We start from the raw sequence: 24,876 nt of genomic DNA on the forward strand, positions 1-24,876 counted from the left end.
AAGAAGTTTTGACTTTGCTAAATAAGTTGCAACTTGAAGGTACTGTATAGGCTATAATAGGTGTTTTCTAGTGGATAATTGTTAGTATAAAAAAATAATAGGCAATAAAAGCAAATTTTAAATCACTATTTGATCTTAATTCCTAAGGGAACATCTGCAAAAATCTATGAATTGTCTCCATTTTGAAGTAATTAATCACATAGGGCCAAGCTTCCGTCTCACAGAAAATTATAGTCATTATCAAAGGTCAGAGTCCACTAGAGTGCTAAATATTTAGTGGAATAAATTTTGTCAGTCCTGAAAATGTATTGTAGAGGAGTATTAATAGTCTAATTTCCCCTTAACAATAAATTACAACTTGTTCTAGAGCTGAAGGTTATCTTGCTTATTTTATGCCTTCCCTTTGATTTCAGTATCAGGCTCATTTAGTTTGTAGTAATAGTGATGGGGGTTTTGTTGTTGTTGTGGGAAAAAACAGAAGATGATTTTCAAATTCCTATGTTCACCTGCAGGAACACAGTTCCTCCTAAAAACGGGGTCCTAGTTGTAAAAGTGAACTCACCAGTTGCTGAATGTGCTCAACAGGCACGTTGCCAGAGGGCTGCTGAAATGGAAGAGTAGTACCTATGTGCTATGCCAGGAACAGGGCAGTACACACCAGGGACAGAGTCTCCAAGACACGAAGGGCTGAAAAAGGGAGGTAAAACTGAAGTAACTGTCTATAAACTTTGGACATATGAAATGCTGTTTTCAAGACACAAGCTGCATTTTAAAATGTTTTTAAAAAAAAAGGAAAAAAAAAGAAGAAAGGGTAGTAGAACCTTATCTTACTCTTTCGCCTTCTGAGAACTGGAGAAGAAATCATGACTGAAAAATTACACATTAGTTATGCTGTTCCATAATTCCAAATGTGAGACACATGATAGCTATGTACCTTTTACATTGGACATTTTAACAACATGTTACATTAGGATTTTTGATGCTTAATTTTCACAGAGAACGTTAGCTCACTAGACAAATTCAGCTAACCAAAACCAGGCAACCATTGGCCATTCTTAGTTTAAATGAGCAGCAATTAGAAAAGGCCTGGTATACAGAGGAGGACAGATCTTCAAAACTATGCATTGCTGTTAAGGCTCCGATTAGTGCAGTTTCAGGATGGCTTTTGTGAATTTGACACTGGTTTATTCAGAAGGTTGTGGGTCTGACTGTCCCCTTGCTTGCAAAGTTATTGAATGCATTTGTACAAATAAAATAGTGGCAAACAGATGATGTACACAAAGTCCAGAATAATCCAGCTTTTGTTTCCTCCACCTGACATTTTTGTATGTGAAAAATGTGTATCATTGTACTTCCTTTCCCAGTAGAAATAGTGCAGTGGTTTAATTATTAATGGTAAATGCTGATAGATAATACCCTCCTTCTAAGGTTATGAAAGTGTTATTTTAATGTTATTTTAATGGTTTATAGAAAAGGTCTCAGATGGTATGGTATCTGCATGCAGCATTTTACAGCATAAGATAAACTCGAAAAGGTTGCAATGAAGTGTAATAGTATAAAGCATTTGGGGCTAGAGACTCAGCTAGGAGAAAAAGTCCTTGGCTAGCGTCTGTCGTTCTACATCAATTGGAGTAAAGCAGCCTAGAAATGGAAACCTCTGGCGTTTTCTGATCCTGGGTAGGAAGCATCTGATTCTTATTTCAAAACATCACTTTTTCCAGTTAAAGCATCATCAAAGACTTTATTTTAGATGCTTTTTTTTCTGAAGCATCAGAGTATGTTTCAAGACCATGCAACCTTCCTAGCTGGATTAATAAGTAAAAGTGTTGGGAAAAGGAAGTATTTAACAAAACAGTTACATCAAACATAACTGTATGATAACACCTTGCTTTTCTCTAGAGTTCATCCAGTCTTCTGGGCCCAATCTCACTTTGACAAAATGTCTCATAGAACTGCAGAATAGTTGAAGTTGCAGAGAAGTAGTTCCCACACAATTTGTTCCATTTCAGAAGCACCTTGGTATCTGTGTCTTTCCTTGGAAATTCACGGAACTCGTGGCTGCAATAGTCGCAGAACAAGAATAAGAAATGGAAGCTGGGAGACAAAAGAATAGATGTTATTTTATCTCTAAAGAAGAATTTGGGGGAAGAGCTAATAAGCCCATTGAAATGGAAGCCTTAATGAAGCTGTGTAGGTGATCCAAACTGCCAGCAAATTTATTGTTTGAAGTTTAAAGAAATGTAAAACCTCCACTAGCTATCAGTATTCTTGATCACATAGCAGCATTGCAGTTCAGTGATTGATTAATTAAGTTGTAGTATATTAACTGTATACATTTTAAATGCCCTTTCTGTGGGTAGTTTTTTGACAACTGGTGTATTTGAAAATCTGCCTAATAGCCTATGTTATCACTAGTAACAGAAGAATGTTAGGTGCGGATCTTTGAAATTTGATCATATCATGCTGGTCAAACAGATTTTGATGTTTTGTCTGATCTTAAGTGAGTGTGGACAACATATTCAGGCACCACCTCAGAAAAAAACATTGCACAATTCTTGGACAAACTGATAGTCAGCTGGGTGTATGATGTGCTGTCATTCCCTTTGTCTTGTGGCTATGACATGGAGAACATCATGTTTCTTCAGATACATGACTAATTAGGACAATGCAATAACATTAATTTTAAAGTTTTGGATTCTTGGAACCTAATTTAGTGCTTAGTTTTCTTACCACAGTGGAAAAAAAGGTCAGCCTTCTCCATTGGACTGTCACTGACCTTAGGATTTCCATGCAATTCTCTTTATGGTATGTATGTATGTAGTGCTTATAGCCTGGACTGCCTGGGAAGCAAAGGAGTCTGTATGATGGGTAAAACTGGCACAGAAGTACACAGTACTTTGGTCTTCTTGAAACCTCCTTAAACCCTTGTCTTTCACTGTGTTGTGTTTTCCCCCTCTTCTTTTATCATGTTCTTCAGTAAGACTTGTGGAGGTGACACTTGGATTGTGAGCAGTGCTGCATGCCCTCAGCTCCACTGTAGTCAGTGGCAGTCATTTTTGAAACTCAGACTGAACGTGGACGGAAAATTGTGACTTGCATGTGAAGATTTGTGGCCCTGCAACTGTGTAAAGAAAAGGACACTTATGTGATGAGGTGACCTGTTTGTTTCATCTGCCACCTCCTCTTTCCTCTTCACCGCTCTGTTTTTTGCAAGTCATGAGCCAGTATCAGTAGCATAAAGGCAGTACTGGATTCAAGTATCATTTGGGTTTCAACACTTTGCCTAGTTCATGAGTGCGCCCTGCGTGACCCTTGCCTCCCTAGTTAGCCCCTTGAACATTCTGAGTGGTGGCTGTCCATGGACTAATAACCTGAGCATAGTGGTCAGCCAGTGATCACAATGTAATTCCAAAACACCCATTGCATATGCTTTTGCCTTTCCAGAAAAACAGGGAATGTAGTGGAAAGCTGATGGAGAACTACAGGAAGAAAGGAATGTGTGGACCTGGAAATGAATTGGAAGAATTATGTGGGAGTGGTTAGAGAATGTAGAAGATGGAGCATTTCAACTAGTGTCCTTTGTTCTGCTGTTGAACCACAACCTTTTTTCCCCATGTGTTAATCTTTCTGAAAATTCCAGAGGGGGAATGAATTCACACTAGTCTAATGCAGTAGTAAGTGTATAGCACCACAAAGAGTTGTTCCCTTGGGTGTGTAGCTTATTGGAGAACTTACTGCAATGTACATTAATAAAAATTTGCGTGTTCTCGCTGCTATTTGTTACTGCAGTTCCTGTTTTGTGAGTTGATCAAAAACCTGTTGCAAGATGTTTTTCTTTGAAATCTGCATGATTGTCATATGATAGAGCAAATGGTTTCTCATTACTGTTAATAACTTTCCTCTTGCATTACTATTACCAATGCAATCCAAGCCACCAGTTAGATCTTTTTGAAGTTTTGCATTCTGGGAATTTCTAATGAGATGAATGATAAGAGTACTTTTGGCATCCGGCAGAAAAAAGCTAAATTCTGTGTAATAGCATAATAAGAAATTTTTAGTTAAAACATTGAAAGGAAGAAAAAATGATTTTTTTTTTGTATTGGAAAGAAAGAACTTACTGGTCTGACTGTATGTTATGTATTAAATATTGGAGTAGGGAGAGGATTCTTGGTTGATCCACTATGAGCTACCCTATCATGTACATAATTGTGTTCTTTCTGACAGTAACCCTTGCAGCTGCATGGAGGACCTTTCTGTTCACGTGTAAGGGAATGTCTTCCAGCCTACTGTTGTGCAGTATGGGTCTGAATTTAGATCTCTTGCATCTTAAGTTGGAACAGTCTATTTGTTTAGTGGGAGACAGGCACCATTATCTCTTCTGGCATCTGTGTTTTTAAGGAAAGAATGCCTTGTTTGTTTTTTTGATAGAAACTCCAGGGAAGGATGCAGGGCTGTGAATTTTGCCCAGAATTAGGTACCCAAGTACCTGTAGAGAACTGAGCTGAAGATGCATTTATTTATTCAGTGTTTTTTTACTGGCAAGCTAATCATCCCCTGCCTCAGTGTGCTGGATACCACTATCCTGTTTTGATAGATTTCAATTTTGCTGTTGTTAGATGGCCTGAGTGACATAGAGCTCTGGATTCCACTGTAAGAACCTAGAATCCCTCTTTAGCCCTGACTTTAATCACCTAATGTTGACATTTTTAAAGTTATTTTGTCGTCCCTAATAGCTTTTACTTGTACCATTTTGTTCAACCTAAATTAATGTTTGAAATGCAAAGGCAAATATTTTACTTAGTTTTTTTATCTTTATTCTATTAATTTGTAATGCTCAAGGTACCAGAGCTCAATATGCATGTGTGGGCACATGAAGAAACAACCAAGGGGATGTCTTCTGCAATGCAAGGTTTCCAACAAACATGACATACATAATCTAGCCTGTGATTTAATATAGGATCAAGACATTACAATTCTAGTATAATTATTTAATGCAGTGATATTGATAACTCACATTTCAATGTGTGGCATCCATTCTCTGAGACTTCTATGCTGAATTCTCAACTTTTAAAAAATTAACACATTTAATTGTTCTTCTGGGGGAAAAAAAATCTGTCTGCCTGAATGGCTAATAGGAAATAAAAAAGAACAACAACCCTTCCACAACCCAAAGTCAGAAAAGTTTGTCTTCTTTGGGATTTAAAAATGGAATTCAAAGTGAGTTGTATTCATCTCCTTGTTAGGTTTTCTGGCTGAAGGAGCAACAAGCAGAAACTCATACTGTCACAATAAAAGATATTTCAAAGGCAGCTACCATTTAGTATAATTTGTCACACAAGAGAGGAATCGTAAGTGTGCTTTTATTATAATTGAAATGTATGTGTGTACCAGTGTATGATCTCATAACAAACAAGTTACACACGAGTCTTTCAAAGAGAGAAAAAAAACCCTGTAAACCTGGTACAAGACTCATTGGAAGAGCTGGTTTTATATTAATATCAACCTTTTGACTTAATAGACTGCTTCTACACATTTGTGTCCTACAGCAATAACGTATTATTTTATATTACTAGGATCGTTAGGCTGTTTCTTTATAAGGAACATTACATGTGACTTACAATGTAGCTTAAGATTGCCTAAAAAAAAATCTTTGAGTGAAATTAAATTGACTGCTACTAAACAGTAGTACGTCTCAAACATTTATTTGGATTCTTCGCAAAATTAGACTGTAAACCTTGCAAAGATTAGGCTTTCACATATGTTCAAGAAGTTTCTGCTTCTGAAAGGCACAGATGAATTCTCCAAGAACTTGTATTATTTTCTTTTTTCCTACTCCTACCCAGGACAGAAGGGCAAAAGCATCAAAATCTTCATATGATTTTTTAGAGAACATCAACTGGGATGAATCTCATTCAGTCCTAATACATCCCGAGCATTTATGAGCAGCCTAATTTGTTGGCTTGTGCACTTGTATCTTTGAGCATTGAATTAGCAGATGGTGTACACTTACCCTAAAGGAGGCATTACTATTGCTGAGGCATATTCTAGGAATACTTTTAATTACTTGAAGATACCTATTTACTCCAGTAGAGGGAAGCAGCACATACACATTCCGCTCCAATGCCTTTCTAATAAAAATACTGTTCTCTTAAAAAGCCACACCTATTCTAGGCACAGGCACATGTAATTGTTGACCAAACACCAAGGAAGAAACCTGAAGAAACTAATAGTTATTGAAGCAGAAATAGCATTTTATTAGAGTTGGGTAATATATTGCTGGCCAAATGCCATGTTAGTTCTTGTACATCTGTGTTTAGCACTATCTGTTCAAGGCCTTCTGTTACTGTACTATAATGAGATTTATTGAAGCAGCCTTTGACAGAGGTGCAAACTTGAGTAGGAGCACAGTAGAATCATAATCACTTGGCTTCTCGGCTTTGCCTTTTTTTCTTTATTTGCCTAAGGATAGCAGGAAGTCTTGGGAGGTAATTAAGTATGAGAATTCAGTCAATGGTTAGTATTTTACAAAAGATCAATCTACATTCTCATCATATTATTTTTACCTTTGTTTACTGATACTGGTTATACTAAGTATCTAATTCGGTAAACATTAGAACATTGCTGTTAAGTTCTGTAATAACAAAATGGGCTGTGACTTCATATTACAGGCATCATTTGTGAACTATAATATGAGATCATTCTTCTTTGTCACTGTGTGCTACACAGTGACAGGGTTGACTTAAAAACATTATTTTTGTAGTTCCTGCATGTAGTTCAGCCCTGTCTGTAAAGCTATTGTAGGAGTGTATATACAAGCGTGTATGTTTCTCATTACAGAATTCTACAATTGGTGTTTTAATCATATTCTGCAGCGAATGGAAATTTCATACTGGTCAGGATCACCGCATGGGGATTCTGTTCCTTTGTGGCTAAAAGGAGAGGTTACTAGCTTTTTTTTTTTAATGGCTTCAGGCTTTTGGATTCGCACACTAACTACAATGCCTTGTACTTCCTTTCAGTATATAGGCATTACAGTATCTAAACTAACAATGCCAAGGCTTTCTAGTGCTAACTCTTCTGTTCTGCACTTTTGTGCTATGCAGAAATATGAAATATACATTTTATTAAGAAAATAATTTAGGAAATTATGACTACTTCTACAGATAAATGTTCCACTTGAATGAAAATGTGATACACAGCAGAGAGTTTCCATTTTAGACTTAAACGTGTCAGAGTAAATCTTGTTTTTCCTACTTGCCTGACTTGTACTTTGGGGGAGCTGGTCACGTGTATGGAGGAAGAAAGATTTGGCCAGCTGTGACATGTAAAGACTATTTTCTCCCACAGTAGCACAGGCTACAAAAGCGCAATAATTACTGACAGTGTGATGCCTACCCTCAGTTAGCAAATCATCAGTAATTTTTTCGGTTGTATTGACTTCCGTAAGATTATTTTACAAATGGGATTGAGGTGCAGACATTTCCCTTTCTGCTTATACATTGTAGGTTAACACGAGCTGGTAAGAGTCATTCCTCTTCATTCGTACTATCAGACTGCCTTGGAGTAGGTGGGCAAGGCACTCAGTGATATCTTGCTATTTGCAGAAAGGCCTGCCTACTTTGTGAATTTCCGTTCTGATTGGAGAAGTCCGTGACACTGAGCTTTATTTTAAAATCTATTTCAGTAGTATTTTTGTGTATCTGTGCTTGCTGGGGAAGGTGTGCTAGCAACACAGGAGTCCACTGTTAATATCTCACGCAGCTTGCTAAAGTGATCCAGGTATTGTAACATGGATAGAGATGAAGAAAACTACTATGGAAAACACGGTAATTTCCCTGCTTTCTTACAGCGATTCATAAGCACCTGATCTAAATCTCATTTATTTCAACTGGGCTATTTCAATGGACTTCAATGGGCTTGGATCCAGCCCCAAATGGTTTTCTATAACTTCTTCAATTACTAGCAATATACTAATTTTTTTCCAGCATGACATTTGCTGGTGTATTTAAATTGCAGATCAAAGGTAAACTTTATCTATATATTGTCAATTTTTATTTTAGATAAGTAATTTAGATTTGGTTTTTTTCTAATTATTACAGTAATAAAGTGCAACAATTAAATTCATATTCTGTTTGGAGTCAGAATTGGTAAATGAAATATCATGTGAAATATTTCTTGTAATGATATTCTAATTCAATATACAAAAGTTTCCTATTATAAAGCAGCCTGTGAAATAATCTGTCTCATCTGCAAAGACTGAATATCATATCAGTTTTTAATTCTAGCAAAAAAATGACAGTGATTATCCCACACCACTGCTTTCTTCCTTATGCCTACCAAACTCCTAAAGCTTTTTTTTTTTTGCTTTCTAAATATGTTTGGGCTTTTATAGCTAAGGAATTAGTTTGCTTTTACCAGGAACTACGTAAATACCAATAACATAAATAATTCCCACTTCACTCCCAAAGAATCTTCTCAATTTTTAAAGAATGGTAGTAATTAAGTAGGGAATTTGATATCTAAGTTGGAAAAATGAGAATGAAACAAACAACAGCATTTTTCTTTTTTCTGTTGGTCTGTGAAACTATGATCACAGTTGCTGTGTCATATGTTTTGGTAAGGAGTGTTCCAGTGATGCTACAGACTACTTCTGTCAGTGAATTTTAGTGTATTTTTTAACTTAGAATATAGTTGCCTTTTCCTGTGTAAACTGCCATATTCTGTGATGGATTTATATCAAGAGCTAAGTGACAGAGGAAGACAGTTTGAGCAGTGTTGCACTGCACCGTGCCATGATAAGCATGCTGACTGCTGGCAGTGAGGACCAGTTCTTGGAAGAAGTTTGCAGTACTGCAATAATTTTACTGCTGTTAATGACTGTTACTATCTCACAGCATCCCTCTGCTTGCCTGATGGAGATGAAAGTCTCCATTTGAATCAGAGCTCGTTTCTGGAGTGCTTTGTCTGGTTTTATCTTCTTGCCTGGTAATTAGTGGATATTAGTTTTCATTGTAGCAGTATTGTGGAGTTCACCTACTACACTTGAATATGCTCCATAAATACATGTATCTTTTATCATGCATTTTCTTTGTTCCATTTCAGAACCACACAGATACGACATAAATAACAAAACTTGAGCTATTTACAAGGATGGACATTGTTAATAATGACCTTATTATGGAAAGGAGGGCACTTGTGGAAACACATTACATCTTCCCCAACTGGTTACATTATAAAACCATTCTACTTAATGGAGACATTCTGGAAGCTCAGGAGATTGCCTCTGTCAACAAGCTTTCTCAGTACAACACAGACTGACTGGAGAAACATCTATAAGCAAAATATAAGTGTGTGGTTTCCCTGCTGAAAGTCTATTGCGTTTTTTAAAATCTAGCTTGCTACCGTACCAAGGAGATCAGAAATCACTCCTTTCTATCTGAAAAGTAAACAATGCATAACGTGTGAGAACAGATGAAAACAAACAAGCACGTTAAAATACATTTGGGGCGTGCTAGGTCTTAGCTGGCTGTAACCAGACAGTTACAGCAATGTGGGGCTAGATGAACTTCAAGAGGTCCATTTGGCTCTCTCTGTGCTGAGAGGTGATACATTTTCCTATTCTATTCCCAACAGGTATTTGTCTAATCCATTCTTAAAAGCTTAGGGTGAGGAAAATTCAGAAGTATGCTTGGAAAACCTGTTCCAGTGTATAGCTGCCCATGGGTTCAGAAAGGTTTCCTAATGCCTAATCTAAACCATCTTTGCTGTAAATTAAGTTAGCTTCTCTTTCTGATAGAGGAAGCTCAGAACAACGGATCACTGTCATTTTTGGATGGTATTTGCAGATGTATATACCTGTTGTTTTGTTATATGTACCTGTTGTTTTGTGCTCCTTCCCTTAATCACAGTCATTGAAGTTTCCATTCATTTACTGCTTTTTGTAAACCTCTTACTGTCTTCTTTCTAATCAGTCCTACTCTTTCCAATTTGTCTGTATCTTCTGAAATTTTAGTGCCATGATCTAGAAATAGTTTTTCAGCTGAGGCCTTACATGTCCCAAGCACAAGGAACAGTGACTTCACCAGTCATGCTCACACTTCTTGAATGAATTGTGCTTTTTTTTTTTTTTTTTTTGCAAAGACATCGCTTTACTGACTCATTCTCTGTTTGTAGTCTGCTGTAATCCTTTAGGGTTCTTCTCGTCAGTGCTGTTGAAAGCAATTATTCTGTATGGATTTGTGAATGGAGTTTGTCTTCATAACTTTTGTCAGTTTATGAAAATAACTTTGAATTGTTAAATTGTTTATCAAAATCCCTTTGATTCTGTCTCCAGAAGTATTTTAACACTTGTCACCTGCACAGTTTCAAAGTGTTCATTCTACTTCTTTGTTCAAATTGTTAAGGAAAATATTGAATAGCTTTGGAGAACAGGTTCCTCCAGTAGTGGGATTGAGCTAACTACTGACATTCAAGAGTGAGAACTTGGGGTCTTAATGGATGATTCAGTGAAAGTGTTTGCCCCCAAATCCAAGTAGACTGTAAGAAAGAATTATTAGGAATGGACTGAGATCAAATAGAGAAAGTAATTATATGATTGTATAAATCACAGCCAATATTTGTGGTGAATATCCTGTGCAGTTCTGGCCCTTCCTTTTCCAGTGATATATAGTAGCACTGAAAAAGGTACAGAAAAGGAATATAAGCATGACCAAAAGTATGGAATGGCTTATGTACGAGAAACAATTGAACAGACTAGGACTTTTGAAGATAGACAAGTAAAGAGAAATATAATAACCTGTAAAATTATTATTAGCATGCCATGCTGCTATACAGGTATGAGCTGACCGATGGCAAGCTTAAAACAGACAAAAGGAGGTAGTACTTCAATGTTTCATTAACCTGTAGTACTCAGTGATGTGAGGCATTGCACATTGTTAAAGTGTATGCAAGTTAAAGAGAGATTTATGAAATGAATGAGGAAGAAATTCACGCACAACTATTAATACAAAGTCACTACCTTTGGTTCAGAAAAGTGCAGTTACAAATCTCTGCAATCTCAATTTTAGGGAAATACCGCTATGTTTGACTTGATTTTGCATTTCGCCTCAGGTATTCACTATGGCCCCTTGTTAGATACAGGGTATGGGTTCAGTGCATCTTTATTGTGATGTGGTGTGGCTCTTCTCACATGCTAACCTTGGGTCCTGTATGAGCAATGAACAAAGGGTCACTTCAGTATGCCTTATGGCCAGAACCTGTCAATAGGGAGTAATGTTACAGACTCTGAATTGTTCTGGAAATCAATTATTTTGTAGAAATACTTATTCTGTAGAAATTGCTGTACAAAAACATTCTTCAAAATAGAGGTTTTAGCCCAGCATTAGGTATTGTGTATATTACACTTGCTTTCTGGACCATGGTGGGTTCCCGTAGTACCTGTGTAACAGCATAACTTACATCTTCCACTCCCCAGCATTGCTGTCACACATCACTCCCCCAAAGTTTTAGCTTTCCCAGTCTCTTCTGTGTTAAAATCTATTTGTTTTAGGAGCTTGGTAAGGTGGGCCTGAACACCTCAGATGAAGGGCAAATAGAACTTTATTATCTGCTGTGTTTATTGTACTGGTCTGTGTGTATTTTGATAAGGTTTTTCTGATACAAACCAAGAACAGTCTGGCATTTAGTTAATAAGTAAATTCGGCTTTTGAGAACTTCCTGAGTTCTCTAATTGAAGAAAATAAGTATTTTTTTCTGTGGGCAGGGGAAAGCTTAGGCTGGTAACATCCTTTAATACCAGGTATATTCAGAAGAGGAGATCCTTAAGAAGGCAGTGAGAAAGCACTCTGAAACAGTAATTTGTATTGTAGTGTTGACAGTTGAATGAAGAAGTAATTTTCATTGCACGAAGTTTGGTTCAGTAAATCTCCGTAATTAGTGAACTTTAAAAAATTGCATAAAGCTGAATAGCTAGCTTCAAAAGGAAGAATCCAAATCTTGGGCTGTTGAATGAAGGAGTGCTTCTTTCTCTTCATACAGTAGCTTGAAAGTTGAAAATTTAAATTCTGCCATAAATTTTTGTTACTCTTTCCCAAGTGAAATCATACTGTAATTCATCTTATTCAAGTTCACATTTGAAGCACAGATTGGTGGGTTAGTATTTGACAGTTTCTTAATACAGTTTGCGTATGTGTAGAGTGAATCAGTTGGAACTATGCTAACCAGGATAGCCATGTAAAAAAAAAAAATGTATCACGTTTGACTCCTTCCATCTGTAAACTCTGGCCTGTTTCTAGGAGGGACCCGACTTCACCTTCTAGTTGTTCTGAGACTCATATAAAGCAACAACCATGTTCAGGGTGTGTGCGTAATCAACTGTAACTTTAAAACCTGCTCTGCTTCCTACACTGGGATATGTGGTGGGTGCATCCACTTGAGAGTTAGCGAAGATGTTTGAAACGCATGCTCTTCTGCCTGCTTTGCAGCGCTGTACCTCATCTCTGGCTTTGGAGAAGCCCATGCAGTTACACTTTATGTGCAGGGTAGTGTAGAGCAAGGTCAACACTGAATTTCTGCAGTCTCCAGCTGTGCTTTGTCATCTGATAAGCCCAATGCAAAAAGGGCAAACCTGCAACTCTGTCTATAAAGTCCTGTAACCAAGGCAGTGGGAAGTACAAATAACTCTGCGAGACTATAAGTATAACATTAAGTACAAACATGACTCCAAACTGTTGCTTTAGAGAAAGATCAGAAGGGCTTAGGCTGTAGCTCCAGAGAGGTAGGTTCACTCACTTGTTGCCAAACACACTTAGCATGTGACTGTGAGATGTAATCCTTGTTTCTCAAATATCAGCAACTTTCTCCTGTGAACACTGTGCATAGGTGTAGTGATAGGATGTACATTAAAGGTAATTTATCATGTGGTAAATGTGAGGCCCTCAAAGTTTTTAAGCTAGAAGAAAAAAGCTTTGATCTCATCTACAAAAACTAGGTAATTGTATTGGTGAATTACTGATATTGCCTGCATGAAATTATTTTAACAGAACTGATTAAATAAGAATATATGGAAGATGTTCTTCGAAGACTGCTGTTAACACCCCCCTCTCTATAGATTTTATTTTAAATAAGGACATATTTTTATACTGTTTTATTTTAAATGCAGGTGAACCAAGGAAATTTGACCCAAAGTTCAGAGGACCTATTCATAACAGGTAAATATCTTAACTCATTCTATTTAATTCTTTTGGTTTTGCAGTGAACAGGGGATAAAAAAATTTGTTCACAAAACTTGTGAATTTGATTCTGCAGTTCTTTTAAATCCAGAAGACAGTCCTTACCACCCTTGAGGATGTATGATTACTGGGAATATTTAACTGTGTGCTTTTAAGTTCTTTCAATTTGCATGTCAATTCTGTATGCCTCATATTGTCTAGTACCGGCTGTCTTACCTTGTGCTGATATAAGTAGGACCATGTTATGCTCTGGGGTGCCACAGCCACGTGACACAGTCTGTCCTGTTTCCATACAGCACAGGACTGGAACCCTGGTACACTCTGTTCTTCAGTTTGCAGCTGGTTTTCCTGCTCCCGTAGTCACCTCATCAAGGGATTTATTTAGTTCTCTCCAGAGTATAGCCTGGGTGTACACCGTTACATTTGTACTGTGACTGGCCAGCAGGGTAAATCCCTGGAAGAAAATAGGTAGTGCTTGAAAAGTGACAGCAGTAAAGTAGTGTCAGTGATGTGGCTGGCTGCTGGAGTGACTCAGCCCTGAAACCCTTACTTGAGTGAACAGTTTTTACATGCGGGAAGAGTGTCTCTGAAGTGAGTGAGACTACCTGTGGTGCTGTGGACTGCAGAGTTGGATCCTAAAATATTGCAATTTAACGGTATTTTTGAACAGCCTATTACTGTGCCTTTCTCTCATGTGCATGAGGAGTGGTGAAACTCTGGTGATGGTATGCCAGGAGGGCTTCTCTTGTTTTTATGGTTACTGCATGATACAGTTAGTAAAAACTCGTTTTGCACTGTGGCTTGCTGTTACATCTGTGTAGTTGCTGTGACAGCTTCTGCAATTCCAGTTATATATATATATGTGTGTGTGCTATTCTAGTTGTACATTCCACAGCACCTTCTTAAAAACACAGCCAAATAAATACAATGCAACACTACTATACCACGTATATTCAGTGCATTTTATAATGCTTTCATGAGATAATATTGTTGGAAACAATATAAAAAAGATCAGTTCCCTAAACATTAAGGGTATGGCTGCGTTGTACAGTAGACTGTAAGGCAGTGATAGCTGCATTGATGCTTATTGAGCATACTGTGCAAGGAAGTGCACTTGGATTTAGATTCAGCCTACCGTTTCTGCAAGATACCCAAATGACTTGCCTGACCTTTTGGGGTTAACAGTCCAGCACTGTGCAGTACACTATAGACATGCCCTTGAAGTAGTTTAAGATTATTATTAATTTTTTTCAAGACAATGAATGCACTGGGGTTTTTAAATTCATTTTTCCAATTACTAAGATTAAATGATTAAGAAACCACAGTCTTTCAAGCAAATAAATACTATCTAGTTCCTATGAACAAAATGCCTTCTCAGAAGATATTCCAAAGAGTTCAACAGGAGGAAAATGGGCATCTTCCCTGAATTTGTTTCTGACTTTGGGGCTTCCCACTTTTCTGTAGGAGAAAAGATACTAGAAAGCTGAAAGCATACAGTTTTGTCCAGACAAATGAGTGGTAGTAATGAATATGTGGGTGAGGACAGAGCTGTTTGTATGCCTCGCCATAACTGGCGTAACTCTCTGTACAGTGTGGGTGGGGAAACACAGCGTGGGTGGGGAAACGCCTATCTTTCTTTGCTTTCTGCTGATAAAATAATTTGTCCTGCTTTTGATTTCATTGTCAGTTTTCATTGGTCAGGGAAAAAATTTGTCTTCATTTTTGAAAAATTGAGAGGATGGGTTTCTAGGGAGATAGGCTGCAAATTGTACATATCTGCATTGAAAGGTGCAGAGACCACTGGAAAAGGGCACATCCCATCATCGTGACTGCTGAAGCTGATGCATTTTTGGAGGTGGTGTAGAGTAGAAATGATGTTTTGGAGTTGTTGAGCACCCAGCTATCCCCCCCAAACCACTAAAGGCCTGAAAAACTGAGAAACAGAAAACCCAGTCTTAATAATGGTGTATTAATGTCTATTAAAGAATGGATTACTCCCACAATTTTTGTCAGATGGATCCTTTGCAAGAAGATTATTACCTGAACTTTTTTTTTTTTTTTAAATAGAACAGAGCTGTTGCCAGTGGTTAAAGTGTTGAACAGTGGTGGATAAAAGGAGTGTTCAACAAGGCAATGTGTATAGTGCTTTGCTAGTACCATCATTCTCAAGGGGGTCGTGTGTGGAGTTTGGTATATTCATGCAAATATCTTTTTATTAAAAAGGATTAAAATGCAATGGCTGCGTTGATTGACTCTGAGCCAGCCAACTCATGAAAATCCAAAATGATGTTATCAAGATGTCAAGATGATGTCTTTTATTGGTATGACTACATACTGCAGTCCTTTGATTTTTTTCCATTCTCATTCTGTGCTGTTCAAGACTGTCTGCCTCTGTTCTCCATAGAAACGTTAGTGTACAGTGGAAACATGCGTTGAAAAGTGGGTTGTATCTAACCTAAAAGTAGTTCTGAAACATACTACTTTGTTACAAAGCCTCCTGCCAGAACAATCTGGCTTGACGTCACTCGATAGTCAGTGCTGCAGATGAAAGTATGTCTGTTACCTGTTAGAAGGGTCCGTAGTTTACAAGTAAAGTGAAATTGCTCAGAAAGCATCTAAGAAATCATGGGTAATTCATTAGTGTTTTTCCAGATGTAAGTGTAACATAGAGAATAAGTTCTAAACTAGCATTTGCTAGCCTTAGTGAGAAGAATAAATTAGAGAACCAGAAGTTATTTATCAGTTTTATCTTTCTCAGCAGAAAATTTATGACAGAGAACACTGCAGCCTTGTGATACTCTCACCTGAACACACACGCTGTTCTCGTCTACGCAAGATCTATTTCTTTTTTTCCTGTCTGAAAGCTAATAATTTTAGAAATAAATGGAAATGTTTGTTTAGGGAGTTGATCCCAATTTGAGAAGTATCTTTATGATACTGGCAGTTAGACTTTGTATGCACTGTGTATAGGAATGAATTTAAGTGATAGTTTAGGGATGTTACTAAGTGTTCATCTACGTTCATTACTACCATAAAGTACTTGTAAGGTTTTACATATTGCATCCACCAAGTGAGTAAGCTTACAGGTTGAAGCAGTAGCTCTGCAATTTCTCGGCTCAAAATGATGTAGCAGGAGTTTTGGTAGACAACTTTCTAGAGGAAAGTAGAAACTCCTGGTGTTCCCTGTCAGTCTGTGCTGGAGATGTACACCTTCCTCGCACCAGATCTGATGATCAGTTTAACTGAATTCATATAAGACAAATTCTAGCACATCGTATTTTAAGTCTAAGCTATCTCTGATTCCTCAAAGGCAGAAATTTCCTCCAAGCCACCTTTCCCTGCCCCCAGAAGTTCACCCCTAGGAACTGAGCAAATTGGGCACCTCTCAGTTTCCGAATGTACGAACACTTGTGTAGTGTCACAACCCTAAAGCTGTCTGTCTGTCTCTCTTTTTCTCCCATTGGCATTGAAATGGTCTCTCATACTGGACTTCAGGCAGATTTGTCATGTGAGAGAGGGGCTCTGTTGAATGGTCTCAGTATTTCATGGCAATGCTAGGTGAAGGGGGGAATGTTGTGGGGAAGGCTTGTGAAGTGAAGGATTCATAAGGAATTTAGATAGAATGTGTTATGCTTCTTCAAGAATAAAAAAAGCATTTCTTCCACCAACATCATCATAAGGTATCTTAAATATGTTTGTGGGTAAGTCAGTCAGATACTATCATACAGGTGGGAAAACAAGCTTCTCCTTTTTCTTAATGCAATTATAGTACTTTGCGTATAAAATGAACTGTCTTCCTCCATTTAGATTTTCTCTAAATTCCAGTAAGGGAATTTATACAGTCAATACAATCATAGCATATTTTTCTAAACTGCTTTGGCAAAATCAGGTTAATAAATCACACTTCTGACTTATCTCCAATTTCATGGAGTTTGTCTTAACTCTTTTCCTTGCCCCTTGTTATTTTTCTCCCTCCTCTTCATAAGTTTCCTGGGTTTTTCTCATATTCCTCTTGGTGGTTAGGCACATTGTAGATTTTTTTCTTGTTATGTTTTAAAAACTCCTGACACCTCCTGGACTATCTTTAATTGCTCAACATCTTTCTAGAAATTCAGTGTTCTTGTTAAGACAAAGATCAACTTTTCCTCTGTGATTAGAAAATTTAGTTAATGGGTTCTCACACAAATTGAGTATCAGTAAATTTCCATAACTATTTACTATCTTCTTTAAGAGTTTGAAAAAAACCTAATAAAAATCCCTGACCTTAGCTAGCAACACAAACTTCACCTTCTCACAAATACAAATGTGTCACTCAGATATCTACATGGCACATCACTTGATACTGTGGTCAATATTGAAATAATAAACAATTTTGACATTTAAATTATCCTTTGTGCTTTTTAAGCTAAATAGTCTGGTAAAGATGTTACTTAGACTACACAAAGAGTCTACCATAGATAAATGTTGGTAGAATATAAAATTGTTTTTCTCACTACTGGTATTTTATTGGTCCATATATGTTTTATTACATGTTGTTGTCTATATCAACATAAAGTGCAGTGCACTCGCTAATATGATTGGGGAAGCCTACATTTTTCTTGGAGTTCTTTTTTCGTGTTTCTGGTTTGGGGCATACAGTGTCTACAGATGTTGCTCATTTGCAGATGTCGAAATTTGGGTTTTCCAGAACTAAACAATAGTTCCTTAAGCATGGTGTCTGTAACTAAGACATATCAACTTAGTAAATCCATGCAGGTCAGCGCAGATCAGTCGTACTCATTAAGAAAATGCAGAATTCAAGCTGATGGAAAACAGCTTGTGGTGAAAACTTGTATAAATATATTTTTCTGTGCAGTTTTGGCCTCTACAGTAGAAGTGGCAATTCATGGGGGATTTTGAAAGGAACTTTTTGCAGGAACTTTTCTCTGCAAACATTTAGTTTATAGGGCGCCTTGCACATTTATTCAGCTGTGCAGGATGATGCCCTCAATGTCACTCTGCTGATAGAAATACCCATTTGTACAGCAGATCTTGCTTCTCAGTTCAGCCCCAGTGAAGAAAGGGGTCTTCAGAGCTATTCATGACATTGTATGGCATAGTATAACGTCACCTTGACACAACATGATTTAGTGAAGTCTCAAAACACAAGCTGTTAGTCAAGCAGGGGAGAGGACCTCAGAAGTGAGGACATCAGTGGTCACCTTAATGTGTCAGCAGAGTTGAAAGTGGTAACCTGAAACTCACACTGTGAACATCTTGAGCCTCATTTTGCTCTGTGTTTGCACAGTGCTGGGCTCAAGACTAGTTGCAGGTGCTAATATACCGCTAGTGCAGTTTAGCTAATGAATGTCGTAGTTTCTTGCTAGTGCAGCATCTTGAGCAAAATTGCACTTGTGACAGGTTGGGCATGAAACTGCCAAACAGAGAAAGGTTCTAGTCAGTCATTAACAATTAAGTGAATGAACTGTCCATGAATAAATGGCTTTTATGCACTAATACTCTGTGCAAATGATTTTATCTTTGCATTCATTTATTTGCTAGGATGCCATTACACATGCACAAAGTATTGTTTGCATGCACTGCCACATGTAATACAGCAAAAGAAGCCAAGAAGCCAGTATGTTTCTGAGAGACGGTGAAAAGCAAATCAGGCTCCATAAATTAAGCTAAATGACAGCAGTAAGCAGTAAAACGTGATGTGGGAGCCTGAACTGTGCACTTAACCAAATGAAGGTCTTTTATTACGTCACCTAAAATGATGAATCTGATGGTTTTATCAGCAATTTATGGAAACTCCTGTGTTCAAATACATAGACTCTCTGTGTTTTGGTTCAGATTACGGAACTTGGTTATCTAAAAAGTACCAAAACCCATCAAAATTTCCAATACTGGCTATTAGCAAAAGCATTTTCAATGTTTTAATCATCTATACTATAAGAAATGTAAAGTGCTTTTGCTCATTAATCTTTGAATGTTTACACATAATTATTATATAAAAGTATGATAGTGCTATCTGTAAGAACGATTATAGAGCCCATAAGTAGTGTTCTCAGTTCCTATTCTCATAATCATATTTCCATTAATCCATCTTCCTTAGGGTTCAGTTTAACAGTTCAGTCTCCTGAGTGATTTTGCTCTGCCTCATTAGCCTGAAACAAACCGAAAAAGCAGATTTGCCATAACAGATTGCCTTCTTAGTTTGAAAAAATTCATATCAAAATCTGTTTTCAGTCAAAGCATGGCTGGATAATTTCTGGTTAGGTTTCAGCAATATGCATGGTCTTCCAGTATCTCCTGTTTAGGAAGAGGCAATTCCCATCGTTCCAGTTCCTGCAACTTTGGAAACTCGCAGAATCTTCACAGTATAGCCTTGTATCTTTACAGAGTTATTTTAATTTATTCATTTTAGATGTTTTACATTTTTTTTTCCTTTCCTGTGGAGCCTTGTATTTATGAGGTAATGTTATGATCTCACTGAAAGTGAGCTACTTGAGCTAACAATGATGTTAAATGGAGCCAGGGTTTCACCCATGGTATCTGGTAAAATAAGTAATTATTTTGTATGAACAACAATTAGTCTGTATGAACTGTTTAAAAATTTTCTGAAGCTACCCAAAAGAGGATCTATGTACTACTTATATATATTTAAATATTTATATAACAGAAATACTTGGCAACAGTGAGTTTTACTAGGTACTGTAAGTTTGTGTATTGCAAAGAACAGAAAATCCTGCATTCTGGTAAAGTGTTTGTGGGTACTTGTTCGTGGTGGCTCTGCAAAACTTTACAAGGAAGCTTTAGCACAAATGGGTGTAACCTTTAATTGCATTTAGGTATCATAAAATGAGACCTGTGAGAATTGGACTGGAAGAGGTTTTTGAGACTATAGGAGTTGCAATTAAAGTATTTATGGTGCCATATTTCTCCTGAGACATCTTGAATTAAATATTGTACCTCTTAAAAACAGCTGTGATGGAGCAAGAGCCAAGCTTGAGCACTGTCAGTACTGCTTCTCAGCGGAGGCTGGGAAAATGACCAGCATTGTTTTAGCATCACTGCTTCTACTTTAAGCAGTTGTCCTTTCTTAGATTACTGTCATATTAACCTTGAACCTGTACCACCGTGGCCTCACTAAAAATTTATTTCAGTGAGATGTTAAAACTGTGTCCCTCTAGAAAAGAATTTTTCATTCCTGTTCCACACCTGGACACTCTTTTCAAGTTCTCCAACTGCCTAAAAGATCTGCCATCTCTATCTCCTCTATGCTAAAGAATAACGGTTCTCTGTAAGAGGAAACATAGATTGGAAAATGGAAAGAATGGTAGATGCCTAAAATGACTGTGTGTCAGTTGGAGTTTGGATTCTAAGAGTGCTTTTACTGGCGAGATTCAGCTTGCATCCACTTGGCTGCTTGTGTGGCCTCACAAGCAGAGATGAACATCACTGATTTTGTGAAGGTAGTCCTTTAACTTGAAGCATGGTTAGCTTTCCCAGGGTGATTATTGCTCACTCATCTGTCACGGAAAAGCAGACCAGGATTTGGATCAGGTCAGAACAGCAGCAGTTTGTTACTACAGCTGTGGGGACAGCCCGGAGCACCACCGACAGGCTCTGCGCACATGAACCCTGCCCAAGTGGGGTGGTTACAGTTCATGCGCCTTTAGGTTATGCAACCTGTTCTTCAGCAAAACTGTCAGATAAGCAGGACATGGTAAATAACAACAGCGATTGAAATCCTTCAGATAAGGCGGCTCTAGGCAGCACGCCCTTTTATGAGTAATTCACTCCTTTGTTAATTAACTCCTGGCAAGACCATTAGCTGCAAATGTTTCTTAACCAGTGAGGCCTGCAAAGACCTGTGAGAGGGTAACTGTTTTGCTTCCACGCAACTTTAGAAACAAGGGCTTGTGAAGTTGGCTTGTGAAGGAGAGAACTGCTGACCCTAGCAGGAGCCCTTGGAGTCAATGGTCTCTGCAAGTGCATACTGACCTTCTCCTGCTCGCTTGGGAGTGTCATACTTCATATTAATTACACTCCTGGAACTGCTCTCATCAAGGTCAGACACTGGAGAAAAATTAGTCTAGTGGTCCACATCTCCACTCCTCTGCCTGCATGAACTTAATATGCAGACCAATAAGTAGAAGACAGTAATTTAATTGAATACTCACAGTTTACTCACTGGCTCAGTTTTCAGACTGGAGAGTGCTGTTCTTTGATTGCTTATCTGTAAAAGAAGGTATGGCTCTCCACAATATGTTGGGGTTTTTTTGTTCTCTCCATAGAGTGTATTTTAGTTGCATTAAATGAGGTCAAGCAGCTGAGTCAGAATTTTGTGCAGAGATCAGGGGTAGTTGCATATAGGCTTTTTTTCATTTCATGCTGTTATTTTTCCATTCATAAGCTATTTATAATACAGGTAAGATGTGCTGAATCTTTCTTTCATCACATTGTTTGCAATATTTGATACCAGCTTTAGGGACGTGCTGAGGCAGGTGTCTTGTAGCTTATACCATATGTGATCTCATGGATTCAATGTTGTAAGGTTATTATTTGTTTTAAGAATATTTAAACCTATTCCTCAATATGTTTGTATTGCTGTCTACAACGCAAAAGGCATACACGTTTATTTGCTGGGTCTTGCTGTGAAAGCAGCGCCTTACACCTCAAACGTGACTTTGTGAGTAGGACTTCTACTAAGTGCAGATGCAGACATCTTATTCAGATGTTAAAATACTCTATGACACTCAGTGTTTTCAAAGGGTCATATTAGACGCCTTATTTTTAAAAAGTGTTTCTTTCTGTCCCTAGGCACTGTACAGACGTTATTTGCTGTGTGATCTTCATAGTTGTCATTCTGGGTTACATTGCATTAGGAATTGTGGGTAAGTAAATGCAGGTGTAGTAGTGCTTTCTCATACACAGGGGAAGCAACTTTGTGAATGTTAGAATTTTTAACTGAGATGTCCCTTTTGCTTATATCTATGTAAAGCTTTCCAATCAATAAGCAATGCCTTGCTTAGAAGCAAATAATGAATTAACATTCAGTGTCTATTGTAATTAGGGAGAAGTTTAAAACCATATGTTTACTGATGAAAAACTCAAAATCAAATGTGTTCAAGTAAAAATGACATGGTTTGATAATTTTGCTGTCATAAAGTAACTGTGATGGAAAAATTCACTTTCATTTGTCATTTATCTGACAGCAAAAGTTAGAGATAAACACTTTGGTTTTAAGAGGCTTTTTGTTCTTTAACATATTGCTGAAAGAACCTATGTGAGCAGTAAAAGGAGAAGTAAGAGAAATTACTTCATTTATTGTGGGATCCAGAGTTGCTTGCACATCAGGATATTCATTAATAATAGCCATTTTATTTTGTTTTCGTGTGAGACAATGGTATGTATGCCTGTGTGTGAAAGGACAAATGATGCTGTAAAAGTGTACTTTGTATCTGCGTGTCTGTCTGAGCTCTTTCAATTTGCTTATAAAAGATTGTTTTGGCCCTGCCTTACATAGAAGAAAAGCCATTTGTTTTCTTCATAATTCTGTAATACCATTCTCTGTTCTGTAGAGAGAAAAGGTTGTGCAATCTCCAGCCCTGGGGATATTCAAAAGCTGTCTGGATGTGGTCCTGGGCAACCTGTTGTAGGGGACCCTGCCTGAGCAGGGGTTTTGAACAAGGTGACCTCCAGAGGTCCCTTCCAACCCCACCCATTCTGTGAAAAGCTGCTGTCTGTAGCATGAAAAGATGACTGTAAGCAAGACTGCTTTAACCTAGGGGATTCCAATAACTGTCTGAGAGAGTACTCTGTCCTCCTACTCGGTTGTACGGTAGCGTAACGTCCTCCAAGCCACAATGCTGAGCTGTCTCCTCTCACCTTGCCTGTAGTAGCTGAGCACTGAACATGTTCTAAAAAGTCTGTTCTCTCTCTCAAGCACTGGGAATTCTTGTATGTATCTTTTCTTGCACTTACTGCCCCGTCATGAACCTTTATGTCTTCAGGAAGATGGAGAAGTGAGGAAGCAAATGGTATATACCAGCAAGTGAGAGGCATGGAGGACCTTTGCAAGGAAATGCAAAGCCCGCACTAGGAAGCGAACACCAGGGTAACAGATGGCTGATGATGCTTGCAGGTGGAAGAAATTATTTCTTTTCAAAACTCTTTGTTTTTTTCTTATCTAATCTCTTTGAGCCTCTGTTTCCAAAAATGAATGATAACTTGAGACCTATGAATGTAAGAAAAGTGGGCAGAATAAAAAGTGAATTCGGAAGCTATTCAAGCTGTACTTGATTTTATGCCCTACTTCTAGAGTTTACAGCAGCTATAAAATTCTCTTTGGGATTGGATCTGGGAAGAGAGTCCCTAACTGTACTGCATGGCATTATTGTACGGTCAGCTTCAGACTGACTTGAAATGCAGTCCTTTGACAATTTTTTTCACAAGGTCAGTGTCTGTAATTGTGATGCTTAAGTTAACATCAGTGACATCTGTGTGGAGACAAGTCCAGGATCTCTTTGTTTTGTAGCCACTACTGGATTCTGTGTATGCAAAATCATGCATATACTCTCTCATCACAGTTCTGGCTACTGTTCGGATTCGGTGGGCCCTTTCCTTTGCTATGGAATGAAGCATCTTCTTGCCCTCATGGCCTCATTGCATTGTTCCCACTTTGCTTAAATCCAGATTGACAGTAATCTTCATTTGACTTGTGAAAGTATTTGGAGCAGAAATAGTCACACGACTCCCAGTTATAGGAGATTGGAGAGGGACTTCCCAGAATATACATGCAGTATATATCTCTGCTTACTAAACCTGCTCTGGAATAGACTGAAGAAAAGGAGGTAAATTATTAGTCCTAAGAAGGAACAGTAGTTGCTGGACTGTGCACAGCTGTTGCAGAACTGCCATGCCTCCCGCTTGACGCTGGGAGTATGCCGTGTCTGAAGGACATCCCTCTAACGTCTGTGCTGTTGTCCTCCTCTTCCTACCTGATTGACTGATTCTTCATTGATATTCTACTCTCTCCTTCTGTCACTGCTCAAATGCAAAGCCAGAACTGAAGAAGCGGGACTCGGATCAGAGGAATGTTTGTTGTTTTCTTGAGCATACAAATGCTCTGGTGACCTGCCCCTGTGCAGACAGGCAGTAGTCTGAAGTGCTGCAACCTGGACAAAGGGAAAGGAGAGCATTGGCAGTTTCTAGCTGTACAGCATTCTTGTGCTGCCAGATCTTGACTCTCTTTTCAGCACTGTAGAAATCTCCTTAATTTTTTGGCTAGAACTTTGTCAGCTTTGTATGTGCAGTTTCCAAAGAACCCCATGTGCTAGATATTGCAGAAGTAGATGGCAGCAGAGGAGGACTGGCCAGTTCCTCACTTCTTCATGCCTGTGATCTCAGACAATGTAGTTACTGTGATGTGAGACAGTGAATTGGTCATATTCCTGCTCTGCACATGTAGTAGTTTCCTACTGGACGCAAGGTGTCTGAACAGCCTTCTCTTGCAAACCTTATGAAATATGGGTTAGAACTAGAACCTATTCCTGGAACAAGATACCGGATTTGTAGCTGGTGACTTTTTCTACCTTTCTTACAGAGAAGATATGAATTTTCAATCTAGAAACATTTAGTTCAGCTCCAAATCCAGATC

The 24,876-nt window shown here is 38.0% G+C and overlaps 1 protein-coding gene across 2 annotated transcripts in view; it reads left to right on the forward strand.

Moving 5' to 3' along the window:
• SLC44A5 (solute carrier family 44 member 5) overlaps positions 1–24,876 on the forward strand; it is a 103,087-nt gene that overhangs the window by 37,540 nt on the left and 40,671 nt on the right. For both annotated transcript variants that reach the window (XM_087733423.1, XM_087733422.1), the window contains exons 2-3: positions 13,160–13,208; positions 22,038–22,111. In XM_087733423.1, coding sequence (XP_087589549.1) covers positions 13,160–13,208; positions 22,038–22,111 — 123 coding nt within the window. The remainder of the gene's footprint in view (positions 1–13,159; positions 13,209–22,037; positions 22,112–24,876) is intronic.

Source organism: Nipponia nippon, unplaced genomic scaffold (genome assembly GCF_047370975.1).
Source record: "Nipponia nippon isolate SJK-2023a ecotype South Korea unplaced genomic scaffold, ASM4737097v1 scaffold_5, whole genome shotgun sequence".
NCBI classification, from domain to species: domain Eukaryota; kingdom Metazoa; phylum Chordata; class Aves; order Pelecaniformes; family Threskiornithidae; genus Nipponia; species Nipponia nippon.